This window comes from Alternaria conjuncta (assembly GCF_024043145.1).
Source record: "Alternaria conjuncta strain BMP 0040 chromosome Unknown scaffold_20, whole genome shotgun sequence".
Taxonomy (NCBI): Eukaryota; Fungi; Ascomycota; class Dothideomycetes; order Pleosporales; family Pleosporaceae; genus Alternaria; species Alternaria conjuncta.
The window spans coordinates 170296-188584 of record NW_026250109.1 but is presented as its reverse complement, the minus strand read 5'-3'; the positions used below and the strand labels follow the sequence as shown (position 1 = coordinate 188584).

General features: G+C 53.3%; 5 protein-coding genes across 5 annotated transcripts; 2 read left to right on the top strand and 3 right to left on the bottom strand.

Moving 5' to 3' along the window:
• Positions 1–2857: 2857 nt before the first annotated feature.
• J4E85_009976 (uncharacterized protein) lies at positions 2858–7278 on the bottom strand (the record flags this gene model as incomplete). Its single annotated transcript, XM_051474193.1, has 3 exons — positions 2858–6834; positions 6891–7143; positions 7198–7278. 3 exons carry the CDS (start codon positions 7276–7278, stop codon positions 2858–2860), a joined length of 4311 nt encoding a protein of 1436 aa, XP_051321980.1.
• Positions 7279–8094: 816 nt separating this feature from the next.
• Positions 8095–10035, bottom strand: J4E85_009975 (uncharacterized protein; the record flags this gene model as incomplete). The annotated part of the gene is made up of 4 exons (XM_051474192.1): positions 8095–9367; positions 9419–9625; positions 9678–9873; positions 9930–10035. 4 exons carry the CDS (start codon positions 10033–10035, stop codon positions 8095–8097), a joined length of 1782 nt encoding a protein of 593 aa, XP_051321979.1.
• Positions 10036–13337: 3302 nt separating this feature from the next.
• On the top strand, positions 13338–14529 carry J4E85_009974 (uncharacterized protein; the record flags this gene model as incomplete). Its single annotated transcript, XM_051474191.1, has 2 exons — positions 13338–14048; positions 14089–14529. 2 exons carry the CDS (start codon positions 13338–13340, stop codon positions 14527–14529), a joined length of 1152 nt encoding a protein of 383 aa, XP_051321978.1.
• A 52-nt stretch (positions 14530–14581) lies between these two features.
• On the bottom strand, positions 14582–15674 carry J4E85_009973 (uncharacterized protein; the record flags this gene model as incomplete). The annotated part of the gene is made up of 2 exons (XM_051474190.1): positions 14582–15574; positions 15627–15674. The coding sequence occupies 2 exons, from the start codon at positions 15672–15674 to the stop codon at positions 14582–14584; spliced, it is 1041 nt and encodes a 346-aa protein (XP_051321977.1).
• A 361-nt stretch (positions 15675–16035) lies between these two features.
• J4E85_009972 (uncharacterized protein) lies at positions 16036–18117 on the top strand (the record flags this gene model as incomplete). The annotated part of the gene is made up of 3 exons (XM_051474189.1): positions 16036–16228; positions 16281–17841; positions 17925–18117. 3 exons carry the CDS (start codon positions 16036–16038, stop codon positions 18115–18117), a joined length of 1947 nt encoding a protein of 648 aa, XP_051321976.1.
• Positions 18118–18289: the final 172 nt, after the last annotated feature.

Below are 18289 nucleotides of genomic sequence, written 5' to 3'. Positions count from 1 at the left end.
CGATCTAACATGCTGATGGCACGGAGGAAGGCAGATACTTTGATCACCCCGTTTCGATCGCATCTCTTATTCGCAACCCTCATTGGCCGTGGAGAAAAGCCTCTTTTATCGCTCTGCATGACGACGTAACTCGCACACCACATGAGTACGCTATCTTCTCCGCTGAACCCGAACACGTATCGCGCGTCCAGTTATTCTGGTCTGGGCTCCTTTATATGTAAGACTACTAGAGACACACTTTCGTCAGTCGTGCGTGTGAAGTTACACTGAAGTCACCGCAATTTGAGCCATGTGGCTGCTCGTACGCCGGTGGTGCGAAAGCCATTCCAACGGTCAGACAGGCCATCGGTGAGCGGTAGGCAGGGCAAGATCGTTACAAGGAAGTAGCCTAGCTCCAAGGTTACATAAGCGCACATGTCTCAACGCCACTACTTGCCGCAGCACCGATCAGTGTAGCAAGGTCTATCGCGTCTTGCTCTCCTCCGGTATCGACGATGAGAATGACAGAAAGCTCTACATGCGGCAGGTAATTAGCTATCGAAAGCACTGAATGCACCACGAACTGATGGTGTTGCTAAAGTGGTGGCCGCAGAAGCGGCCGCATTCTTTATCTCGGTGACGCACCGACAAAGCCACCGAGGAATGTCTTTCTGCTGTCAACTCCGTCTACTATCGTCAGGTCAGCGGTCCTTTCCACGTGATATTAGCTCAAAACGGCATTAGTCTCCTCCTCATGCCTCAATCGGTTTGGCACTGGCGTTGATCGTCAAGTCCTGTATGCACCCACCTCGCCTATTCATCGCCGACAAATTCTAGTAGCTCGGCGACTTCAAGCACCCTTTCTGCACTCAGTGTATCTGCAATCACCGACGTCCAGCTCATGCACCCGGTATACCTCCTCACAATATCTGCAAGCCATCTCCGTCCAACACCGATCCACGCTCCGGCAGAATTGCGCCTTCCATGAGGCTTCTAGAAGGTTGGACATGTTTACACAACATCTCATCCTTGACATTAGCATATATCAAATTCTCTCTCGGCATGGGATTGGCTACCCACTATACACTCGCGTTCTACAAGAAAACATACCCAAGCTCCTACGCCACTGTCGTATACGCATAGACATATACTGTGCATATGCTTGTGAATCGCGTGGTTCTGCTACGGGGATTTATCTCGATTCTGTCGCTTGTACAGTATCTCATTGGGCAGATATCATGTACGCACGAGGCGCGGTTTCAGATTGTCCCGACGGGTGAAGTGAAGGATGTCATCTAGCCCGATGCCTTGGACGTGCTTGGATGACGGAAGTGGTATCGACCTGATGCCAGTGCATTGGGTGCCACTAACGTGCATCACGCACTATCAGCAGGGTATGCTTTACAACAGCCTATATGAAGTTACCAAGCCTGTTGATCAACCACGTGTGTACCGGAGCATGCCGCTGAACAAGCATCCAACACCCCACCTTCCCACTGAACTTCCTCAAAGAGAGCAAAATGCTGCTGCGTAACACCAACATCCAGCCACCTACCTACGAGCATCCCGCTACAAACGCCGCGGCAAATCCTACAAAGCACCTAGAGATCCACCTTCACCCCACTCAAGTATTTGAAATGAGAAGGGCTGCATGGCGCAGACCCACGCGTTTCTTCGAGCTACGCGACTCCCGACGTACAGGACGAAGCGGGGATACCGCGACCACGGTAACCGACACGATTCCGGCTTCCCATTTTGAGAACGCGTGCTCTAGCTTGGGGTGGTAGACATCCGCGGCTTGATCCGTCAAGCCACCAACACATCGTTCGTGAATGACTACATCCGCTTCCATCTCCGGATCCGCCTCCGTGGAGATGGCACAGACTACTCTAGACTCTATAACACCCAGGCGGCCCCCAGATCTGAAGAACATCATAGCTGCTACCTCCGCGGCTTTCAGGTCCCGATCTAGCACATTCGCATGATGCTAGCATGTCACTGATGTAACATGCCACTCCCCTGCTCCCCTAGCGTCGAAACCCCCATCTTTGAACTGAGACAAGCGGATCGTCATATCAGGGACGAAGCGTAGAGACAAGGGATATCGGATCCGGGCTCAGAGAGAGCGAGATCTAGAGCGGCACGCAAGAGGGGTGGCAATGTAGACCAGCGAGACAGCAGAAAAGATGATAAGGCCATGATTGAACCCATGGGAAGTGCATGGAGGGTAAGGAATTGTGCACTTGACCTATTTGCACCGTTGCTTGGGTTACTTCACCGCGGAAATGAAGACATGTCAACGATAAATTCGACGTAGATGCGATGATGGTCGCGCTCGTAGTAAGTCAGGAGGCATGGATTGTAGCTGGCGGTTACAAGCTACTTATCCGTAACACTTGATATCCTATACACACCCAATTCTATATGTCGCAACTGTCATACTCATCATGGTGGCAGATGTATACGTACCCTTTCTAGTGACTGTCTGTTTAATGCTGTGAGTCGTATGTATACGACTAAAGGAAGAACCTTGCATAGCACGAGACGTGATGTAGTCATGTAGTACGTTATAGATACTAGTCACGATATTGCAGCAAGGGATACGAATATAGACATGAGAAGAGATATTACTATTAACTCCCTTCCTCTAATCGCTATTGCATCCCCGCTTGACAAACGCCATCGCTGAGCTGAATCCCTCATGTACTCATTCATGCGATATCATGATTTGCGACCCAGCCATTTAAAGCCCAGTAAAAGCGAACATCAATAGACCAAGAAAAGAAGAAGAAAAACAGAAGGTGAAGTAAAGAAGTGAAGAAGAAGTCGAAAAAGCGAAATTCGGTATACATGTTCAAACCCCAATCTCAACCCCCTCTCAATCCACACCCTTCCCCTTCCCATCACCTACATCCGCATCCACATCCGCATCCCCCGCGGTTCTTACTTCCGCATCCTCATCCCCGTCCGCATCCCCATTCTCCGTAGCCACCATCTCCCCATCAATATCCAGCTCCGCCACCAACTCATCAGCAGGCGGCACACCATTCGACAACACAACACCCTCACTTGCCACATCTTCCACACCACCCGGGCCCTCCTCAACATCCTCATCGGTAATATCATCCAACAGTCTACTTTGACCGGAAAGCGGGTCGGAAAGCGGGTCTGAGAGGTCGATGGGCAGAGGAGTGTGAGGGGCTTTTATACCGTCGACCAACCCATTAACCGTACCGACGCCGTTGAGTATACCATTCGTCAAGCCGCCACTCGGAAACCCGTTCGCGTGGTTATGGTTAGAGGGGGATGGGGATGTAGGCCGCGGCGTTACCCCGATGCCTAACTCCCTAACACTCCTCTTCATACTCTCCAACCTCGCCCTCTCAGTCACACACATCCTCCTTGCCAAATCCCTCAACGCCCTCCTCCCCATCTCCACCCTCCCCTCCTGCCAACTCGCCAACTCCTGCGCCACAACCTGCTGGGTATACCGCAACTCCCTGCCCAAATCCTCCAGCTCAATCTTACTCTTATCCATTTTATCCTGGGCGTCGCGCTGCACCCGACTGCGCGCGTCGTCGAGAAGACCGAGGGGCCAGCGGTCAGAGCGGCGGACGGAAAGGTTATGGCGGTCGATTGCTTTCTGGGTGGCGGACATGGAGGTTATGAGTGTGGAGGGGCGGGAGAGCGCGGTGAGGATGGCGGTTATGGTGCTGGAGATGGCGTGCATGGAGTAGTAGAAGCCGGACATGGGGGATGCGTCGCTCTGTTTCAGTGTCTGGGTATACCGGTCTAGCGCTTTGAGATGCTTAACCGGGAGGAAAGTAAGGGAGTGAAGAGCCGTATTAGCGATTTTAGCAGCGTCGTTGAGGTCCGAGGACGCGGAGCGGACTTTATTTGCGCGACGCAGGACGGAGCGCGAGGCGTGGTGTAGGGCGCGCACGTTTTCGCGCATGTGCTGGACGAAGAGCTCCACTTCGCGCACGTCGTAGATGGGCGCGTATTCTTCGCGGAGGCGCTCGACGCGGAGTTCGGCTTTGCGGGCCGAGCGCTCGGCGAGCATCGAGGAGTCGATGTCGGGGACGAGGAAGAACTCCCATACCATTTCGTGGGTGGAGAATGTGGGGTGGCGGAGGAGGATTTTGAGAAAGGCGTCGAGGCGGAGTTGCATGTCGCGTAAGATTGACCGCGATGGTCGAGAGGGTATCAGGTATGGTGATGCTAGATTCTGGATGGCGGGTAGCCATGAAGCGGGGTGTTCTTGTGCGAGCCATTTTGCAAGGTTCTCGAAGTCCTGTGATGATCTACGACATGTAGTGACGGTGATGGTCTTGTTGTCGTTTGGCGCTCCTGACTTTAGCACTAGGCGTACTGTTCCGTCTTCGACGAAGAAAGACCGGACAACAGTAGTTGTCCGGCCATCTGGACCGGCTTCATTCGACAAGAGCACCAGGTCGTCGATACGGTTCCGAACATCGTCGTCCTTAGCGAGCTCTACAGCGGTGAGACCACGAGCGTCCCTGTACGATAGGTCTACTCTTGGGTCTTGGAAGAGCACCCGTACCATATCTGTTCGACCGTATTTACTAGCTACCATGAGTGGTGTAAATTGTCGATCGTTCGTTGCGTTGGCGTCCGAATCACAGCGGTACAGTAGCTTTGCGGCTAGCTGAGGGTCAGTGATGATGTGAAGCAGACTGTTGCCCTTGTTGTCGACGTGCTCATCGAGGTGTAGCGGTTGTCCATCATCTTGGTCTTGCGTTGCGGCAAGTAGTGCCTTGTCTACCATATCATGGTACTCGTCGTGATCATACGATCTACATAAAGCGAACACTGGTGTTTGGCCATTCTTGTCCTTCAGCCGCCAAGGAAGAAGATGTCCAATGCGGTCGATAAGTCGAGGCTGATTGAAGAGATAATGCGCTACGCATCTACCCTTTGCATCTGGTTTTGAAAGATATTCTTGCAGTGCCTGAGGGCTTGGGCTGTTGTCCAAGATGTAATTGAGGATTGTGTCCGTGGTTCTGGCGTGACCCAGTTGGATGGCTGCACTCAACAGATTGGTGCCTTCATTGTTGTAGTCCTCGAAGACGAGAGACGGGGTGTAGTACTCAGTAAGACTGAGCAGGTATTGGAGGGCCTTGTCCTGTCTATTCTCAATCGCCATCATCAGTACTGACTCGCCATCAGGCCCTTGAGTCATGGTCAGCTTTTCTATCGAAACATCGCCTTCGATGGCGCTGACGCGGGAGTCGAGAGTTGTGCGTGAATGGTATGATCGTGCTGAGCCACTCGACATGCTCCTAGTGTCCGTGATAGAGACCTTCTTCTTCATCTTCGGTCTGCCGGGAAGCGGTGGTGTTTGAGCGCGCTGAAAGGGGAAGATATGCGCCAAAGGACCATCTTCATGCGCACTCTTTCCGCGAGATGGACTTCGCGGTCGTAACGAGAAGTCGTCGTCACCGTTCAAGGTCGTGCCTGCTACGGAATGCAGATCTGATAAGCTTGCAGCAAATCTGACTGGGCGATATCTCGGTGGGGTTTGGCTTCCGTCTGAGAAGCTATCCAAATCTGCGTTGAAAGATCTGTCCGGCTCCAGTATGCCCTGCATTGTCGCAAGGTCACCAGATTTCGTGGCCTGCCACAATGCCCTGTTTCGCCGACTTGCCCTTCGCAGGCCGCCCGAATCTGTAGTGAGATATGAGAGGACAGCCTCAAACGTGCTGAGCGCATAGCCCATCTCTCCACTCTCGACATCATCGATGAAGATGAAGTGCCGCATGTACGAAAGCCGCGCCTGCAGATGTCGTACTGGCGCCCTTATCACTACTATGAGCAATAACGAAACGAGTGTATCCGCGTTGATAGTGAGGAGATGATCTTGCTTCTCCGACATTTGCTCTCCGTTTGTCATAGTCCTCGCCTGCGATTCATCCGGCATTGTGATGTGCTTCTGTACTCCCAGGAGTATCTCCAACATCTCTTGCGGACTGCCTGCGACACCCATCTTCTTGAACATGTCAACAGCCTTGGAAAGCCGTATGGCTAGCTCTTGCTTGCCCTTGCGACCATGGCCAATGTCGATTCCGACTTGCGATATATCGATATCCACCATCTGTCGTGTGCGGCGCTCAAGGTCCTTGTCTTCTAGGAGCCGTATTTCTTGTATTCGTGGGAAGAGGATGGTATGATGCACTTGCTCCGCAATGTATCGCTCGATCATGCGCTCCACGATCGGACCAGTCAAGTCGGTCGTCGCGCCCAGTAATGACAGCTGCTGCTTGTCTACCATCTGGAAGAGATCAATGGCCGCTGTCACTGCCGTCTCTAGCGATCTCCGCATCTGGTCCTCCTCGTCGCTGATTTCTAGATTCGACACGAAGCCATTCGGACCGTGAGACATGCTGCTATGCAAGGACAACGGCGTTGTCTCTGCTGAGGATACCGATCCGCGTCTTCGTGAGCTCATTGACGAGCGCCGCGATCTCTGTGATGGTGTCGCTGGTAGGGGCTTCTCTAGCTCCTTGCCAAACTCTCTGAACAGTCTCTCCAAACCGGGTTGCATTTGGCGCGCGATCATGGGGAAATGGTTCAACAGGTCACTGAACGACTTGACCTCCTTCTTCCGCGGCATCGACGAGCCGGCACCTCCAGGCGGGCCCGCTGCGCCTGACGGCCCTGCAACTGGACCCACATCTTGTCGCGGTCCTAGTGTAGCGGGTATTATGGGGTTCGCATCGAAGGTGCCTATGAGGGGTCGCGAGATGAAGTATACGAGCCAAGGCTGCGCATCGAAGGAGTCGGGGTAGAATATGGTGTCGCTCAAGAGCTGCGCTTGGTTGAGTGTTTTGAAGCCTGCGTCTCGATTAGCATCCAGACGTCATTCCCGACTGCGACCCATGTCTGCGCACCTTTGTTGCTGTAGATGAAGGCATCCTTGACTATCACCGTCCGGCCATTCGCGGTTGTAAACTGCTTCGCCTTCCCCCGCGTCTCCCTGAAACTACCAGAGTCCTTGACATGATTGTTCGGCCCCACTCCGCCCGGTACGCGCAACACATGGCTTGCAAGGAAGTCTTCGGAGCCGCTGAGGTCGATGTACGAGGTGTTTGATTCTTTGTCGCGCGATGTGAGGAGGACTTCGGTGGTCGGGACGAGCAGAACCTATATCAAACAATGTTAGTACTTGGGTCTCCCCTATACTCGCAGGTGTCGTACGTGGTGCTGGGCTGGCTGGCACTGGCTGGGGAGTGCACTACGGAAGAAGGCCCGTAAGAAGGGATTCAGCACGGGAGGCATTCAATCGACATTAACGAGGCTCTGGGGGTATTTCGGCATGCGCGGAGCATATGACCTGGCGAATTAGTCGCGCGATCAGGTGTAGGCGTCGGAGGCGTTGTAGTCGTGAATAGGAGCCTGGTGCGATGGTTCGGAATGCGATGGATGGCGACGGCGTTGGCGCAGCGGTGGGGATGTTTACGGCGGTTGCGCAAGGAGTGGAAGTGATGCGAGCGGCGAGGCTGGCACACAGACAGGCGGGTGATAGCAGAAGGTTCGCAAACAATTGGGATGATGGCTGATAGAAGCGTCGCCAGACCCATTGGCTTGTGATGGTGATTGCTGCTAGCTGGGAGCGGCTAGCGCTCGACGCGACTCTTTCGTCATCGCTCCCGCCCTTCCCCAGCTTTGTCTCACCACGCCACGTTGGCACCAAACGTTAAGGAAACAGTGTTGGACGCGTTTGAGACTTCGAAACACGCTTTTGACACATCTCTAGCTATGCGAATGTTCTGTCTTCCATCTCAAAGCGCGTTGTCACTGCCCTTGCGCCACTGCTGTGGCTGAGATGTGGCCACACGGTACGCGCACTGCCGGCAGGTAAAAGCGACCGAAGGCGATCATTCATAAGCACTACTATATGACAGGCATTGCCTGGGTAGATCCTAATGTGTCACCTCTCATCTTCCGGCTTATGAGGGGCGGTTTCAAGGACCTCTCACACAACACTTGCACAACGACAAGCGATCAAGTGCGCATCATCGCATTTTCAAGTCGAGCGATAAGAATGGGTATCGGAAAAAATTGATCTATTAAAAGAGGGAAGAACGCTTAAGTCTACTTAGACGACTTCTTACAAAGCTTCGTCCCATAATCCAGCACACTCCAATTCTCCGTCCCCGGCGTCGTCTCCGTAAAAAACACACCCTCCGGATCCCACTTCCGCCTAATCTGCAACAACCTCTTATAATTACTGCCCCAGTACGCTTCTTGCCAGTTAGGCTCATTCAAATCCCCCTCGTTCACATAACTCGCCCCATTAGGACTCACATCCCTCAGCCTCTTCCCAAGGACATTCGTATTGAAATTCTCCCTCTCCTTCTTAACCTCCCACGGCTCAGTCCCCGTCATAAGCACATTCGTAATCACAAAGGAACTGGCGTTGCGCCAGGTCGGGTGAATCGCGTTATCGACGACGGGATTCGCACGGCCGGGGTTAACAATGTGCCCGACGTTGAAGCCGAGTTGCGTGGGTTCAGGCATCGCGGCGTAGATGAGCGCATCTGCGATTTCGTCGCCGTGGGCGGTAATATCGGCTTGTGTGAAGAGGCGGCCGCCGACGATGGATTGCTGGTTCGGGGGCTCGTCTTCGAACATGTCGATGTAGAATTCGAAGAATGTGGCGAAGGCTTTGGTGTGGGTGTCGTAGGGGACGCCGGCGGCGTCGAGTTGTTCGTAGAGGGGTGCCATGACCGCTTCGAGTTGTTCTTTGTTCATTTTGGGGCCGACAAAGGGCGCGATGTGGAGGCGTTGGGGGCCGGGGCCTACTTCGAAGTAGACGAACATGCCGTGCGAACTGTAGTGGTTGGCCAGGTTGTGGAAGATATGCACGCCCTTGGCAAACAGCTCGGTGTCGTTGGTGTGGGTTGAGTTGATGTTGAGGATAGTGCCGGCGGTGGGGACCTCAGGGAAGGTCTTGACGGTGATGGCGACGACGACGGCGAAGGAGCTGGGGCCGCCGCCCTTGAGAGCCCAGAAGAGGTCGGAGTTTTCTTTCGCGTTGGCGGTTACGTATTTGCCCTCGGCGGTGATGGCGTCGAAGGAGAGGACGTTGTCGGCGCCCATGCCGTAGATGCCGGTTAGTGGGCCGTGGCCACCTCCTTGGATGTAGCCACCGCCCCAGCCGACGGTTGGGCACTCTCCTCCAACGATGACTACCTTGGGACTCTGGTTGAAGCACTGTCGGAACAGCTCGCGGCCCTGGACACCAGCACCGACAATAGCTGCTGTGCCCTTCCAGTCCCCAGGTCCGGTGTACTTCTTCAGGAACTTGACGTCTCTGAAGCTGTGGGTGTTGATGATGAGTGAACCGTATCCGGTCGAACGGCCCCTGTACTTCTGTCAGTTCCGTCGTGCTTCAAGAAAGAAGAGATTGTCTTACATGAAGTCGTGACCAGTGTTACGAATGATCAAACGAAGGTTGCGCTCTCGTGCAAAGTCCACACCCGCCTTAATCTGTTCCCTTGTAGTCGCCATGATGACGTACTTGCCGTACATGCCTTGTGTGCAACTACCCGAGGGGTCGTCCGTCGGCATGCATGTGTTGTTGGTTTTGAACGGCCAGAGCTCCGCAATGGGGTGGTCAGTTCTAGCATGGCATTAGCTTCGTCATCTGTATTTCCAAGGAAAGTTCCTCATACAGCCATTGCTCATTTGCCCAGTTGGCTTGAGTATCCGCACACTTCGCCGCATCGTAGACGCTAGTTCCGTTTCCGAAGTTGGTGTAGCAAACGGCGCCTGGTGGGATGGCGAGCTGTAGTGCGCCAGAGACGGTCTGGTTGAGCTTCGACCAGTCTTTGTTGGTTGGCCAGCAGGAGTTGTCGGAGTAGCATTTGCCTGGAGTTCAATAATCAGCATGCATTCCAATGAATCGAAGAGCGGATATTGCTTACACTGGTAGTCAACGCCATCCACCTTCTTGACCTCGCCAATCCATTTGGCGCCCAAGACACCGTTGGCCGCCAGCAGGAGAGGAGCGAATAGTGAGAAGCGACCCATATTGACGAAGGGAGGAGGGTATACAGAGTCGATCGACTGTCCACAAGGTACCCATGGGCCTCCCGTCTATTTATCTCAGTCATGGCTACAAACGCTTCGCAGTTCCCTAGCTAGCCTAGCGCACATTCTCGGGGAAGCTCTAGCCTCTGTCATTAGCAACGCGGTACGCCCTGCAGCAAACACTCATGCTCTGAGATTGGCCTAATGCCAACAGAGCGCAAGAGGTAGTACTGCTAATACTGATAGTCTACGCACCGTCTTCCAGACCCAGGGTACCTGGGAATTCGAGCCGCACTCAACAGCGGCAGTAGAGCCACAAGAGGTAATTAATTCGCACTAGAATACATCGTCGGTACCGGGCCGCTGGGAAACACAAATGAGTTGGCGTCTTTGCGGCGATCCTATTCACCCGGATAATCTTGGGGCCCTGGTAGACTGCCCGCCAAGACAACGGTGCTGCTATGGCTTATTCTTTTCGCCACATTCCAGATATCTCATGAACCTGAATCTTGTGATTGCCACGTTGTTGATGTTGGCGAGGCTGGCAGAACTGCCGTAGCGAAACGCTGCACGCGGGCTCACGTCCGGTATGCGGCTCGTGTATGTAGCATTGCGCCTCAGCTAGCCAAGCCGGTACGATCTAAACGCTCGACTAATATAGCTGCGCATTAAGAGATCTCGCGTGGCAATACTTGCATTATGCCCGGTAAGCATCGAATCTGCAATCGAAATCAGAACTTATTGCGGCGCTCTTCAATTGGAGACGTGCAATCAACGCGCGCTTACGCGCATGTATACAGCAACGGCAGTCCGCGATGTTGTCCAACGTAGATGCATCTGGAAACCATTGATCTGCGGAGGATCTATATCGCGCTTGTGGGGTCAAACAATGGGGTACCCTTTGACCATGAGTGCAGGTGCATGATTCGTTGCGGTTGAGATGCCTCGTATCTACGGATTAACCTTTCGGTGGCATGAGCGATGAGCATGGCGACTTCATGCCGTAATTTTAGCCTCGGGATAGCAGCTCTCTTCTGTGTAGTCTCCGCATCCGCCTGTCCCCGCGGTTCGCAGCTCCACTTTGTCTTGGGGCAAGGGTCCAGCGGCTCGCTTCCGGAGAACCGCTATTGGCTTCCGCTGCTGAGCCGTCAATCAGTCTCTTCACGCACTTGGATGCAGCTCTGGAAATACCATGATATCGGCAATTGTCTCGGTCGTATTGATGTTCTAGCAAAGGCGATGAGACGACGGCCCTCTGGATGATCGTCGTGATCGTCGATAGTAGCGCCGGTTCCATGAGTCCGCAGGTCCGGGAGACTGGACATGACACGCATCCGAGCCGTGTTTTCGTTCAGGGCATTCCACGCTAGCAAATCTGACTTGGCTCAATTCCATGTGATGGTCAACGCTGGAGCCCCTGTGCATCTTCTATAGCTGCATCCGCCGAGGTAGATGCTCAACTCCACGTATGGGACTGGGGGCCTGAGAGGCGAAAATCTGGTTCGGGAACCAGGCTCATTCGCTTCCCGGCCCAAGCCAAAACCATCGCATGCTATACAACCTCTTAGGCCAGGCGATCTGCTACCAGAGTGTCGGTATCGTAGTCAAACATATACAGCTCTGGAAAGTCCGCTCGAATTCGACTTTGAGTGAGTCTTGTCGCTTCGATCTGGGAGGTCCCATTGTCGATCTCTACAACCTTCTTTGAGAAACTCTGTTGCGCTGAATTCTCCACGATTTTGTATGAGAACTCTGGACTTGCGTTCCTTCTGTCTGGCTCAGGATATGTCTCCCCATAATGAAGAGTCGCCGAATTTGGCGCGATTATGAGCATCTTGAGGGAGGGACATCGTGTATGTTGTCCATTAAAAAAACCGTGTCGCGAGTCGGTGATTCATGTCGCGAGCATCCACTTCAGGCAGAGAGGAGGAAAATAGGGACTTTGGTGTTGCGGCCTTGATAAAGATGCAGCATATTCATCTTCTTAAGCTTTTCGATCGGTTCCTAGAAAGCGCGCTGTGTTATTGAGTCTGAAGACACATTTTGGAGTTCACGCATGTGGTGACAAAAGTGCCGAAGATCTGGTTCCGTGTCACCAGCGCTTTACCGTCTTCGTTCACGGAGTTATTTAACTTGTCGTTATTCCATAGTCCGAAGTAAACAAGATTCCGCAGTTTGGATGAGCTGGACAGGTATTGTAGTGGTTGATCTTTGCACATGAACAGACACAGCTTAGTTACCGGAGGCGAAATTGTTAGCTGAGCCAGACCCTGGTTCATATCGTGTGCGCTCTAGTAGGTACAGACTCCGCGTGTGTACCAAGCGCTTTCGTGCGCCGATGTCAAGGCATCGCCGGAATACAGTGGCAGTGCCTGGGATGAGCCAGTTCGGCAGCCGGTCGTCGCAAGCATATGCACTGTTCTGTAGCACGGTCTTTCGGTACTGGTACTCCGTAACGACAATGTTTCAGTCCTTCGAAACTAAGCAAAGCGCTTTCAGATGCGAGTAGAGCGAAAGCTGGGAAATGCGATCAGCTAACAGCGAGCGTCTATTTGGCGCTGTGCAGTTCAGCGCAGAAGTCGCACATGATCCAGTATCATGCGCTTGGCATCTTCGACAAGCTCGGCTTTCAGGCGGATGTCGAGTGCGTGAATGTCCATGCTGCGATGAGTGGGGATGGAGGATTGGTTGCGCAATGGGAGTGCGAAGTGATCGGATGAGGGGCACGGTTGTCTCACGTGATGTCGTGCTGGGGACCCCTGGCGGCTTCCTAAAGCAGCGGGGCAACGCGAACGACACGGAACAGCAGGCGCGTCGCGTGCAAATATCGACTTCTCGCGAGATCTCTCCCCTCCACACCATCTCAACTCGTCATGCAGTCTCTTTCGAACGAGGTCCAGCTACTGATACTCGGGTACATCCATACGAAACGCGACCTTAAATCTCTTTGTCTGACGTCGCAACACCTGCGCAACCTCTGTTTACCGCGACTGTACCATATTGTCTACTTACGCACTGGGGAGGAAGGCCTGGGAAAATTCTTCAAATGCATTGCTGCAGGGGCCGGTTTGCACCTGCGTCACATCAGGAGCTTATCTTTCGAAGATGAGTTATGTGACCCAGCGGATGATGCACCACCGCCGAACCATGAGCACCTGGCTAGTGCGGCTGATGCAAGAGACGTGCTGATGCATCTTTTGATCTCCATGCTTCCAAAGAATCAGCTTCATGCCTTCAGGTTAGTTCATCTCACCATAAGTTACTATAGAGACTGATCACTAGGCAAACTTAGATTCATTGCCATGGGCCGAAGTCTCCGAAAAGACATCTTTCATCTGCTCAAGTGTAGTCAACGAGAACTGCGACATCTACAGATCCGTTGCCTCGAGCGGGTGAGTATAGATCTCACAAACTTTCGGGCCGACGGTGAGGGACACGACCACAATGTACACGAATCCGCCGACTCAGAAAGCAGACTCTTGAAGTTGCCCCACCTGAAGTTATACAACGTCGAGTTTGACGAGATTTGGTGCTGCTTGGCAGCCACCATCGATTTCAGTGACGTCAAAACTCTTGCGTTGTTCAATTGTGAGAACGCCACTGTTTACGACAAGTTTGTGTCTAGCCTCAACGGCAGAACCCCTGCTTTGGAGCATGTGTATGTTGCCATTGATGGCAGGGATTCCATCTCAGATTTGCTTTACTGCTGCGAAAACCTTACTAGTCTGCATCTCGTCTGGGATCATCAGGAGGACAATCTAGACAAATTCTGGCGCATGATCGAGCGCAGGGGCCCTGGATTGAAAAGTCTCGGCGTCCAGAATCGATACACTACGTTTCCTTTCGGCGATTGGGACGATCAATTATCGCGCCTACTTTCGATATGCCAGAACGTGGAACATCTTCGCTTACCAATATCGAAGGATGTCATGGAAGCTTCCATATGGGAAGGGGAAGATGACGAAGATGAAGAAGACGAAGATGAGGAGTATGCAGAGTTTCTGGCAAGCAGGGTTCTTTCACGCACTGGAGCAATATGACTGACGATCATAGAACTGTTTCGAGCAGATGACGCAATTGCGCTCAATTCTATTCACATACTATCCCGACATCTTCCATCGCGACACATACGGGGAAGAGTACGAACTCCAACCAGAGGTATTTGCCAGCAATTTCTTCCAATACCTCGATGCGCGTGGTTGGTGTCCTAGCTTAGACGTTCTGGTCACTGGCGTCCCTGTAGATCTCGAGGATATAGAAGATGTTGAACCTGGCTATGCACACGCACTAGAGTTCAAGACTCCATATCCATGGCAATGCTTTGTCAAGGGCGAGTATGCTATCGTTGAAAAGGTACCGGCACATGTACTGCGATCTTATCAGCCTGGGTACAACATGCCAGACATCATTCCACGAGCGGATTGGATGGATTCCACTTCTGGAGAGTCCTGGGGGTTCTTGGCTGATCGCGAATCTAACATTTCAATTGGATAGTATAATGTCACCTGGGGTATACGCCTATGCCATTCACAATACAAAGCCTCATCTACTGCGCATTCGGCCTGAACACGCTCATACCGTTCTTCTTGCCCCAAGCCCAGACCTTGCCATTCAGATCCGGCACCATGACCAACCAGATGATTGTCGCAATCCACGCTCCGATAGTATCGACAACCACGTTGTTCCTCTGACTACCCGACATGGAGCCATACCGCATCAGATGCACAAGCCAGTTTGTAGGAGTCATGAAATCGCCCCCTTCCAGTCCCTTGACCGCCGCCGTCGCAGCTTCCAGCTCAGTCTGCTTTGGATCGGAAGACTCGAGCTCGAAGCTCACGGGGTGTTTCGTCTTGTTCTCGTTCTCGAAACCGGGGGATAATATACTGCCTGGGAAGACAACGTGGATATCGACGTCGAAGGGTGCAGGTACAACACCGGTGCTACTCGTCTTGGAGCGACGCGCCGCATTGTAAAGCTGGACTTCGGAGCGGAGGCCGTCGGCGAGGGATCGAATTGCGGCTTTGGCGGGGGAGTAGGCAGAGTAGCCTGCGAGATTCATAAAGGCGAGTGCGGATGAGGTCATGATGAACTTGCGAGGTAGTTCTGGAGCAGCACCCTTTTCTTGCGGCTTGTATGGTACCTCAGGATAGAACCACGCCTGGAGTGTCTTGTGTGCCATGTATGCCGACGCAAAGTAGTTGAGCTCCATCTGTCTCCTCAGCGTCTCAGTGCTCGTCTCGATGAAGAGGCCTGGTACTGAAGACCCCGCGACACACCACACTATCTCCGGCACGCGTCCGTTGTTCCATGCTGTGGCTTCCTTCAAAATGCGCGTGTTCTCAGACTCGGAGGTTACGTCGGCGGCGATGTAGGTGAAGCGTTGGGTCGAGGGGTTCTTGGCATGGGCTTTCGCGTGGGCTAGGGCAGTTTCGAGGTTCTTTGCGGTGCGTGCGACGAGGATGAGGTTTGCGCCGCGGGCGGAGAGGAGACGGGCGATTTCGCAGCCCATTCCTTGGGAGGAGCCTGTAAGTAGCACCGTCTATATGCACCGTTAGTAAGGTTCATGTTAGAGGATTCAATACAATACTCACTCTTCCCTCAACTGGGAATTGGTTGCCCTTCCAGAATGCGAAACCCATGATGTCCGCGCTAATAATTCCAACGAGCACCAAAAGGATGATGGTCGCTCCGAGAAGCAGTTGGGACATGAGGAACGGCGCTCTATAACTCCTACAAAAGGAAGTATCGGACGCCTGATATCTGACTCTGCTTACGCGGACGAGTTGACCGCAATGCTCAATTGGTGTACGGTGAAATCGCGTGTCAGTATCGAATTCACATGCGGCGTGCTTACATACGCACACGCCCTGCAGCTTAGCTCCGCTCCACTAGTGGAGACTTTCCGACCTCCGCGGTAAAGCCAAGACTTCTTACCGAAAAAAAGTTCCCGCGACACTTTGCGACCACCACATACGCCACGCACCAACATATATCGCAATCATGGCAAAAAAGAGAAAGGCTGGTAGTGGCGGGTCGCGCGCGCCAAAAGCGCTGAAAGAGGAGGACTCCAGGATGGCGGTTAACTCGTATGAGGATGTTGCGGATTCCGAGGACGAGTTCCACATCAATCGCGACAAGGTACTGCTGGATGAAGGACCGGCGGCTAAGAGGTTGAGGAAGTATCAGGAAGAAGGTTAGCCAAATGATGTTATATGTATGGTATGCCATAGCTGATCTGGACCTAGACAAATTCTTAGAAGCCTCAGACGAAGAAATCCTCGATGCCGGCAGCGATGACGACGATGAAGACGATTTCGACGACCAAGATACCGGCGACGAGTCTGGAGATGATGTCACGGGACAGCGCAAACCAGTCGACGAGGAAGACGAAGACGTTGGTGGATGGGGTACCTCGAAGAAGGATTACTACAACGCCGATGCGATAGAAACGGAGCAAGATGCGTTGGATGAGGAAGCGGAAGCGAGGCGCATACAAAAGAAGCAGCTACAAAGCATGACAGAGGCGGACTTTGGCTTCGACGAGGACGAGTGGATGGCGCAGGAGGGAGAGAAAGATGCAGAAGGTGGCGCGGTCGTAACAGAAGTGCTCCCGCAACTTCAAATCACGGACAACATGACCGAGGAAGAGAGGATGAAGATCATGCGCACGCGATACCCCGAGTTCGAGCACATTTCGAAAGAATACCTGAGACTGCAACCGCTGCACGAGGAATTGGCCGCCGCCGCGAAAGCCGCCGAGAAGGTGCTGAAGGCGCAAATGGCGAAGTCGGGGAAGGCAGACCGAATTTCACCAACACCTAAGGCTGTCACAAAATACCGGGCTTGCGCCGCATACCTCGCAGCGATGGCCATGTACTTTGCTGTACTCGGCTCCACTGCAACGGACGATGGGTCGCCGGTCATCGCAATGGATCCTACTGAGCTACATGAACACCCAGTTATGGAGACCTTGCTGAAGTGCCAGAAGGTATGGACACGGATAGAAAACCTGCCTATCGCAGATCCCATGGTGGAGACCGGTGACGACGACGACTCAGCTATGGAGGACGTGAGCGCCGAGGAACTCGAAAACGACCTGACTGTCAAGAAACCCACAAAGCAGAAGAAGACCAGGGCAGAACGAGCAGCTGAACTGGCACAAGCAGAAGCAGCAGCTCGACGCGCCGCGAAGCTCGCAAAGACCGAACAGGATCTCGCATCACTCGACACTCTCGCCGACAAGGCCGCCCTCAAGAAGGCATCGCGCAAGAAGAAGACCGCAGAACCCAAGCTCAACCTCCTCAACGCAGACGACTCGGACTTCGGCGAAGAGACCGAACTCACCGCCCACGAAGCCGCCGAGAAGGCCAAGAAGAAGAAATCTCTCCGTTTCTACACCTCGCAAATCGCCCAAAAGGCCAACAAGCGCGACGCCGCGGGCAAAGACATGGGCGGCGACGCCGACATCCCGCACCGCGAGCGCCTCAAGGACAGACAAGCGCGTCTACAAGCCGAAGCCGAGAAGCGAGGGCAACACAAGGACGCTGGTCCTGGTGTTGCTCTGGGCGAAGACGATGGCGCTTCGTCTGCTGATGAAGCGCCAGCGACCAAGCGCGACGACTTTGAAGATGAGGATGGTTATTACGATATGATTGCCGCGCGCTCAGAGGACAAGAAGCAAACTAAGCTTGAACGCGCGGAAGCTTACGCCCTTGCTAAGAAGCAAGGCGCTCAGGTTATTGAAGAGGAAGTCGTTGGCGATGATGGGCGTCGTATGATTTCTTACCAGATTCAGAAGAATAAGGGGTATGTCTTCCCTCTCCCTCTCCTCCCTTTCCCCACTATCTTTACTTTGCCTTCCTTGATACGTGTACTGACCGTATGACTAGATTGACGCCCCACCGCAAAAAGAGCGTACGGAACCCGCGTGTCAAGAAGAAGGAGAAGTACAAGGAGAAGCAGAAGAAGCTCAAGAGTATGAAGCAGGTGTTTGATAAGGGGGCTGCGGCCAAGGGCAGTGCGAACTATGGGGGTGAGCTTACGGGTATTAAGTCTGGGCTTGTTAGGAGTAGGAAGTTGTAGGTGGGGTTGTGTTGAATGGATATACCATGGTTATGTTCTGCAGAAATCTCAGAGTGGTTTTGGCATGTTGAAAGTTACTTGATCTGACACGTGAGCAGCTTCGCTTCTGGCTTGTAAGCCGCAAACGTTACTCCGACTGCTGTGGGCACGAGATTCAGGACTGAGCGCTAGT